The following is a 9,097-nucleotide window of genomic DNA, read 5'->3' on the forward strand; positions in this document are numbered from 1 at the left end:
ACAGGCGCCGCGGCCAGAGCGGGTGCCACTCACCGCCCAGCCCCGCCCCCCACAGCCAGCTGCCAATGAAAGCCAGCCAGGCCCGGGAGCGCAACCAATGGGAGCCTATGGGAGGTGGCGCGTTGCTGTTAAATACGCGGAGGGAGGCGGGATCTGGGGAATCCAGCGCCGGGAGTGTGGCCGCAGTTGAGTGCCGTCACCATGTCCCTGCAGGTGAGCCTGGGCTGTGCCGGCTGTGATGGGTGGGACGTGCTCCTGGGGAGGAGGAAAGACGAGTAGGGCCTGGAGCCAGTGTGACGGCCCTCTGGTGGCGGGCGCGGACCCCGCGCTTGGAGCGGTTGATGCGGGTGGTCCTCGCCCCACCCCGGGAAACTCCCACCCCGTCGGAGCGCCTTCCTATTGCGGGTAGTCCGCACAGGGGCCACCTGTTGACTGCGCGCTGGGTTCCCTATGGAAACTCTAGTGAACCCCGGGGACTGGTTAGATGCAAAGTAGGCACGGGCCCTGGGGAGGGCGGACGCCAGGTTGCCCCGGGAGGACCACAGGGTCCCTGCTCCGCCTGTTTTTTCCTTCCTGGAAAGGGTGGTTGGGTCTCACCCCGCCCCTTGATCCTTGGTACGTCCAGGGGCTCTCTAAGTAAGTGCAGAGGTCTATAAAACCATGAATAAAAATCACCGTTTTTCTGATCTGGGAAGGGGGTGGGGGTGGGGAGTATGTTCAAGTGAGAATTCGGGGGAAAGAGAACAAATGTAAAGTAAAACCATCGAATTCCTTCACTCAGGTGATAACCACGCTAACATAATGGGTCAGTTTCTCGTATGTTCTAGAAACGTGGATGTGCACATACAGATGTGTATGTGCGTGTTTATAACCCACCGATCCTGCTATTTATATACAGTTTTGCTCTTTTCATTTTGTATTTTGAACGGTTTCTCATCACTCAATATTCTGAAATATGTTTTTAAATGTCGAGCATTGAATGCATGGCAGGAGGCACCCAGTGTGAGTGTTGCTGCTGACGCTGTGGTCACTGCTACAGCAGAATTGGGGTCAGGGGGCCTAGTGGTGAAAACATGAACAGGAGAGGGTCTCAGGAGATGCCTTAAGGCAGTTGTTTTGAAGTCCCTCCAGCGCAGTTGATGGGGCTGGGGAGAATCATGTGCACACTCCTGGACACAGCTCCCAGAGAAGCAGCTCAACAGAGGCCGAAATTCCTCACCAGAAGCAGTGAGCCCAGCTTTACAGCAGCTCAGAAACATCATCAGGCTTTCCCTTGGGCCCAGAATGCTTTGGCCTTAAGTGTAAACAGCTGTGTATTTCAGAGTGTTTCTCACCTATGATAACTTTCAGACCCTCCTAATATCCACTCACATATTCATTCATTCATTCAACAAGGAGGTACAGGGCTCAGATGGGATCATACCACCTGCCAGCACTCCTCCCTGAATAGCCTAACACTTCCCTGCCCTTAGGAAGCCTGGGGCACTGATGTAAAATTTTTAATTTTCTCCTTATTATAGACAAACAAGTGCACATTACAGAAAATTTGGAGAGTATAGAAAGTATTTTTAAAAATTAGAAAACTGACCAATAATCAGAGACAATTAGTACTGACAGTTTTAGTATATTTCTTTCTAGTCTTTATTTTTCTAAAAGTTGAGTATATACCAACAATGTCATATTCTTTGTTAAATCATAAAAAGTATTTTTCATGTCTTGCTTCAGTGCAAGTACTTTTTTTTCCAGTTTTTTCTAAAACTAGTTTTTTTTTCCCCTAAAAACCCTTACAATAAAAATAATAGCAGCTAAACTTTCTTGGGTATTCATTATGTGCCAGGCATTATTTAAAATATTTTATGTATGTTGTTAACTTATATCCTCATAGATAAGTTTTACATGTGGATGGGTAGTGTTACTGTCTCATATTGTCTCATTTTTCAGATGAAGAAACAGACACAGAGACGTTAAGTAACCTGCCCAAGATCACACAGCTCGTAAGTGGTGAAGCTGAGAGTCAAACCAAGGCAGTCTAGCTCCAAAGCCTGTGTTCTTAACCATAACGTTATAAAGCAGCTGAGAGTTTCCTAGAAAATAACTCAGAAAGATGAGGCAGAGAGTCTGTCCTTCATCCTGGCCACGTGCACCCATGCTTCTGAGACCCCTCCAGGGACTGGTCATGTGGCTGGGCTATATTCAAGGATATTTAGTGTAGAGATCCTGGCCTCTGGCTTACAAGTGAATTTGTTCATCACAAAACAACTGTTCTAGTTGTGCTCTGCCCTGTCTTTGGCGCTAGATGGAAATTTTATCCAGCAACTCTGCTGAGATCACTGGGGTTCTGATGTTACAGTGGGCTCTCCACTTTCTCTGCCAGATCTTTGGATAAAAGGGGAAGTCTGGCTTTAGAGAAAGAAATTAGGGGGCAGGGATAGAATGCCTCTTTGAGCATCTCTTATTTGATACTCAGGCTGCTGACAATTCTTGCTTACTCCTGATTTCAAACAAATAGCACAAGATAAAATACCATTTATTTAAAAAAAAAAGAAGAAGAATGGAAAAAATTTTATTAAGGAAAATAAATAGCAAAGCTCTCTGTTTCTACTAGGTTGTTTTTTTTTTTAAGATTCCACATATAAGTGAGATCATATAGTATTTGTCTTTCTCTGACTTATTTCACTTAGCACAATACTCTCAAGGTCTGTCCATGTTGTTACAAGTATCAGGAGCTCCTTCTTTTTAATGGCTGATTAATATTCTGTTACACACACACACACACCCACACACCCCATATTTTCCATCAGTGGACAGTTAGGTAGCTTCTATGCCTTGGCTATTATAAATAAAGCTGCAGTGAACACAGGCGTGCACATATCTCTTCAAGAAAGCAATTTCATTTCCTTTGGATAAATACCTAGAAGTGGGATTGCTAGATCGTATGGTAGTTCTTTTTAAAATTTTTTTGAAGAAACTTCATACTGTTCCCCACAGTGGCTACACCAGTTTACATTCCCATCATCAGTGTACAAGGAGTCCTTTTTCTCCACATCCTCACCAGCGCTTGTTGTTTCTTATCTTTTTGTAATCACCATTCCAACAGGTGTGAGGTGATATCTCATTGTTGTTTTAACTTCCATTTCCCTGATGATTAATGATGTGGAGATTAAAATATAAAGTAAAATATAAAATAAAAGATTAGTGATCTTTTCAGGCCATCTGTATGTCTTCTGTGGAAAAATATCTCTTCAAATCTTCCAGCCATTTTTAAATCATATTGTTTTGTTTTGTTTGTTCTTGAGCCATATGAGTTCTTTATATATTTTGAATATTAGCCCCTTATCAGTTTACAAATATTTTGCAAATATTTTCTGATTTGCAAGTATTTTCTCCCGTTCAGTAGGTTGTCTTTTCGTTTTGTTGTTGGTTTCCTTGCTGTGCAGAAGCTTTTCTGTTTGATGTAGTCCCTCTTGTTTAACTTTGCTTTAGCTGCTTTTGCTTTTGGTGTCAAATCCAAAAAGTCGTTGGTAAGATCAGTGTCAAGATGCCAACTCCCTCCATCTTTTTCTAGTTGTTTTACAGTTTCAAGCTTTACATTCAAATCTTTAATTCATTTTGAGCTGATTTTTGTATATAGTGTGAGAGGAAGTTCAGTTTCATTGTTTTGCGTGTGCCATCCAGTTTTCCCAGTACCATTTATTGTAGAGACTTTTCTTTCCCCATTGTACATTCTTGGCCCCTTTGTCATAAACTAATATGCATGGGTTTATTTCTGGGCTCACAATTCTATTCCATTGATCTGTGTGTCTGTTTTTATGACAGCCATATTGGTTTGTTTGTAATCGCTTGTGATGTTCAAAATCAGGACATGTGATGCTTCCAGCTTTGTTCTTCTTTCTCTAGATTGGTTTGACCTATTCAGGGTCTTCTGTGGCTGCATGTACATTTTAGGTTGCTTTTTCTATTTCTGTGAAAAATGCCACTGGAATTTTGATAGGGATTGCATTGAATTTGTAGATGGCTTTGGGTAGGATGATCTTTTTAACACTATTAATTCTTCCTATCCATGAACATGGAGTGTCTTTCCACTTATTTGTGTCTTCAGTTTTTAAATGTAGATAAATTGAACATTTTCAATATTAATTTTCTTTGGTCTCCTAGGGCAGTCTAGCAATAGAAATAAAAGCAATAATAAACAAATGGGAATTAATTAAACTTACAAGCTTCTGCACAGCAAAGGAAACCATAAGTAAAACAAAAAGACAACCTACGGAATTGGAGAAAATTTTTGCAAACAATGAAACCGACAAAGGCTTGATCTCCAGAATATATAAACAGCTCATATGACTTAATAAAAAAAAAACCCAATCCAAAAATGAGCAGAAGACCTAAACAAGCAATTCTCCAAGGAGGACATACAAATGATCAATAGGCACATAAAAAATGCTCAATATCACTAATTATCAGAGAAATGCAAATCAAAACTACAATGAGGTACCACCTCACACCAGTCGGAATGGCCATCATTCAAAAGTCCACAAATGACAACTGCTGGAGAGGCTGTGGAGAAAAGGGAACCCTCCTACACTGCTGGTGGAAATGCAGTTTGATGCAGCCACTGTGGAAAACAGTATGGAGATTCCTCAAAAAACTAGGAATAGGCTTACCATTTGACCCAGGAATCCCACTCCTGGGCATATATCCAAAAGGGACCCTACTTCAAAATGATACCTGCACCTCAGTGTTCATAGCAGCACTATTTACAATAGCCAAGACATGGAAACAGCCTAAATGTCCATCAACAGATGACTGGATAGAGAAGAAGTGGTATATTTATACAATGGAATACTATTCAGCCATAAAACTGACAACATAACACCATTTGCAGCAACGTGGATGTTCCTGGAGAATGTCATTCTAAGTGAAATAAGCCAGAAAGAAAGAAAAATACCATATGAAATCGCTCATATGTGGAATCTGAAGAAAAAAAAAAGAACATAAATACAAAACAGAAATAGACTCATAGAAATAGAATACAAACTTGTGGTTGCCAAGGGGGCAGGGGTGGGAAGGGGCAGACTGGGATTTCAAAATTTGTAGATACTGACAGGCATATGCAGAATAGATAAACAAGATTATATTGTGTAGCACAGGAAAATATGTACAAGATCTTGTGGTAGCTCACAGTGAAAAAAAATGTGACAATAAATACATGTATGTTCATGTATAACTGAAAAATTGTGCTCTACACTGGAATTTGATACAACATTGTAAAATAACTATAACTCAATAAAAAAAAGTTTAAAAAAATTTTATTTGGTTCTCCGTATCTAATACACAGATACACTGTGTATGCAACAGGTAAGGACCAGGGGAAGTGTCCATGAATTAAACTAAGGATAATTCTGGTGGAAACAAAACCTCCCTCCTCTTTAAAGTCAGCAAGTGCACTGGGTGCCTTTTTTTCTTTTTCCATTAGGGTGATTTTGATAAGGCAGCTGACGACGTGAGGAAGCTGAAAACCAGGCCAGACGATGAGGAACTGAAAGTCCTCTACGGGCTCTACAAACAGTCTGTAGTGGGAGACGTGGATATTGGTATTATGCTGTCGTTTAAAAGTAACAATGCACTTTGTTAATGGTGTTTCTAGAAGCATAGGGTAAAAAGGAAACCTGAAGATACATTTATCCTTCTTTTGGCAGAATGTCCAGGAGTGTTAGATCTAAAAGGCAAGGCTAAATGGGAAGCCTGGAACCTCCAAAAAGGTGCTTAATATTTTTTTAATTGGTGTATAGTTGGTTTACAGTGTTGTGTTAGTCTCTGGTGTACAGTATAGTGATTCAGCTTTATATATATATATGGACACATTCTTTTTCATTATACGTTATTGCAAGTTATTGAATATAATTCCCCATGCTATACAATAGGTCCTTGTTGATTATTTTGTACATAGTGGTTAGTATCTTCTATTTCCAGACTCCCAGTTTATCCCTCCCTTTCTCTTTCCCCTTTGGTAACCATAGTTTGCTTTCTCTGTGAGCCTCTTTCTGTTTTGTGAATAAGTTCATTTCTGTCATTTTTTGGATTACACATGGGAGTAATAATCATATGATACTTGTCTTTGCCTGACTTCACTTAGTATGATAATCTCTAGGTCCACCCATGTTGCTGCAAACAGCATTATTTCAAAAGTGGTTAATTTTTAAATAAGTTAAACAAACCTTCCTCATTTCCCAGCACATCAGTCTGTGAAACAGTCTTTTTGTATCTTTCTAGGATTATCGAAGGATGATGCCATGAGTGCCTATATTTCTAAAGCAAAAGAGCTGATAGAAAAATACGGAATCTAGAATTCAGCGCGTGAGAAAATTTCCCTTTTCGGAGCCTTCGTAATGGTATCATGACCTAAGATTTAGGGAAGGGACATGCCATTAACTCTTTCCGTATCATGAGTATTTTTGCTATTAACACGAATTGCAGTTCTTAACTAGAGGTATGCTGAAACTACATATTTAGTGAAATTTTACTTGCTAAAACCAGGCAAGTTTTAAAAGTTGTTTTACAGAAGTATTGCTCTGGTCGCATGTGCACAGAAACATTAACATTGGTTGGTTCTTCTAGCTCATCTGTTTTTCTTCAGTGAGCTGTTCTTACTGGTGTGATCAAAGCAGCTGATTAAAAACCAGTAACAAGACTCTTCCTCGTTGCACATGAAGCTTTGAGGTTTCCACTGTCACAGGGCCTTGGCAGTCACGGACATTCCTGGTTCCAGCCCTCTTCCTGTGATGTCTTTACCAGATAACCTGAGGCAAATCACTAGGCTTGGTTAGCCTCATCTGTAGAGTAAGGGGGAAAAAATCAGTCTCCCAGGGCTGTGAGAATGGAATGAGATAACCGATTATCCTACCGTCATTTTAAAGCATATCCTGTATAAAGCGTAACAGTAAGCAACAAAGTTTTTAAAAATAAACTTGCGAGTCTATCTGAAGCCCTTCAAAGAAAGAAAAAAGCCATCATGGGAATATCAACTATTTGTCTTTGAATTTTTACCTTTCTGTCAAATAGAAAAATCAAGCTGAAATGTAGAAGCTAGTGATGATAAAGTGTACAGTGGCTGTGCTTCTTACATCCAGTTTTATCAGAGTGAAAAATGCAGAGTCTGAAATATCATACTGGACCAGTTCTCAATCTGACGTGCCTGTACACATGGTCTCTGAAAAAAAGGTAATCTCATTTACACGGTCCTAAAATCTATTTAAGATTCCACTGGCTAAAAATCCCTTCGAACTGTGTACCTCTATTCCCTGAATAAGGATTCAGACTTGGTGTCATATGACCAGAGGGATAGATTGATTTCATATGACTTTTTTAAAAAGTCTGGATGGACTAGATGAATTGCCAGGGAATTATAATGAGTGAAAAAAGTCAACCCCGAAAGGTTACGCACTGTATGATCCCATTTATGTAACATTCTTGAAATGGCAAAATTATACACAAAGAGGACTGAATAGTGATGGCCAGGGAGGAGGAGGATTGGGGGTGAGAGGAGGGGATCCAGTGGTGATGGAATGTTCTGTATTCTGACTATCTGTGTCATCTTCGGCTGTGATATTACACTAGAGTTTTGCAAGATGTTGCCATTAGGGGAAACTTGTATCGTTTCTTAGAAACACCTGTGAATCTACAGTTATCTCAAAATAAAAATTTTAATTAAAAACAGGTCTCACTTGATTTCTCACCTGGAAAACTTTAAAAAGTAAAGATGATTCTCATCTCTTACTAAGTTTTGCGTAAAGACAGTCAGAAGTCTTCCATGATGAAGTCAACACCCATGTCCAACAAAGAGAAGGCATTAGCAGAGATACACCGAGGGCTTGGAAAGTTCCAGGTGTTCCCTCGTGTTCCTCACCTCCAGCCCAGAAGCCTGGCATTGGCTACATTGTGAGATTCCCATTTGTGGACTCTCTTAACTGAAAATTGTTTGAATGAATAATCACAAATCCACATTACTTTAGCACCAGAGGGTGCCCCTGGAAATTGTATCCTACCAAAGAATAAAGCACAGCATGTACTCAACTTTTTTTTTTAACATTTAGTTATTTTATTTCTTAGGCAAAGTTATGCTGGCAAGTACATCTGTGTGAGGCAATATTTGTATCTTCTTCTTGACCACTGTGGACAGAGTTTTCAACAAAATATGGAGGGAGGGCATAGCTCTGCACTCTACCTGGGTTCAATCCTCAGTACCTCCGTTTAAATAAGTAAATAAACCCAACTACCTCCCCGCAAAGAATTTTTTTTAAATAATTATGAGAGAAACAAAATATAAAACACATCACAAAATAGTATACTTTGCAAAAACATGAGACTTTCAAACATTGTCTATGCAAGTGCTCATAAGAAATCTCTTGAGAAAACAGAGTATCTGTGAAGCAGTGAGAAAAGCTGCTTCTGCTAACAGCCTTATAAAACCGAGAATATGATATTTTAAAAAGTGCTAGTATGCAAAGAAGATGGCTCAGGCTTTTTAGGGAAAGTGATTTCAGTTTAAACCACATTTGGCAGAAATGATTGGTCTGACGGCTCTACCATGTATAGATTTCACGTTTCTGGGTTGTTGATTTTGCACAGTTGAAATTAATGAGATAGTTAAATAGGGTGTATGATTAAAATTCCCTTGTGAAAGACAAGCTCTCTACAGGTTCTTAACAAAGTGACTTTCTTCATGATAATTGGCAAGCAAAGTAAAATGAAAGTAGGGGAATTTTGTGGCATGTCCTCACTCTTCCAAGGGTAATGTTGTGTCTGTGTGTGTATGATGTAACTTTAGTCTAAAACGTTTAACGTAATTTGCTGGAGGTCACTTTTCACCCAAATTAGGTGAATTCCAACTCAAAGCCCTCCCCCCTTAATGGGCTTTATATTATTTATGCTTTGTTAAAAATGAATGATACATTCTGAAAAATACCTTTGTGCATTTCCCTTAGTCTTATTCATTGAGACTATTATTTTTAAATTGTAACAAAAACATGAACCCACATTACATGATCCTAAACATATCAGTACTTTAAAAGGTGACATTTCAGTATATAATGCTGTGTTA

General features: G+C 39.6%; 1 protein-coding gene across 2 annotated transcripts; it reads left to right on the top strand.

Annotated features, from left to right (window-relative positions):
* The first annotated feature begins 159 nt into the window (after window positions 1-159).
* On the top strand, window positions 160-7,700 carry ACBD7 (acyl-CoA binding domain containing 7). 2 transcript variants are annotated; one of them, XM_072955040.1, is made up of 4 exons: window positions 160-213; window positions 5,474-5,612; window positions 5,697-5,759; window positions 6,271-7,700. In XM_072955040.1, exons 1-4 carry the CDS (start codon window positions 202-204, stop codon window positions 6,342-6,344), a joined length of 288 nt encoding a protein of 95 aa, XP_072811141.1. In that variant the 5' UTR covers window positions 160-201; the 3' UTR covers window positions 6,345-7,700. The 2 variants fall into 2 exon arrangements, with proteins under 2 accessions (XP_072811141.1, XP_006211752.1); XM_006211690.4 differs by having other exon boundaries at window positions 5,474-5,591.
* Window positions 7,701-9,097: the final 1,397 nt, after the last annotated feature.

This window comes from Vicugna pacos, chromosome 35, assembly GCF_048564905.1.
Source record: "Vicugna pacos chromosome 35, VicPac4, whole genome shotgun sequence".
Lineage (NCBI taxonomy): Eukaryota > Metazoa > Chordata > Mammalia > Artiodactyla > Camelidae > Vicugna > Vicugna pacos.

Excerpts from the sequence above, each read along its gene's own strand:
- ACBD7 (XM_072955040.1), top strand. Across the intron at positions 5,613-5,696 it reads TATTATGCTGTCGTTTAAAA|AATGTCCAGGAGTGTTAGAT; the intron begins GTAACAATGCAC and ends TTCTTTTGGCAG. Across the intron at positions 5,760-6,270 it reads AGCCTGGAACCTCCAAAAAG|GATTATCGAAGGATGATGCC; the intron begins GTGCTTAATATT and ends GTATCTTTCTAG.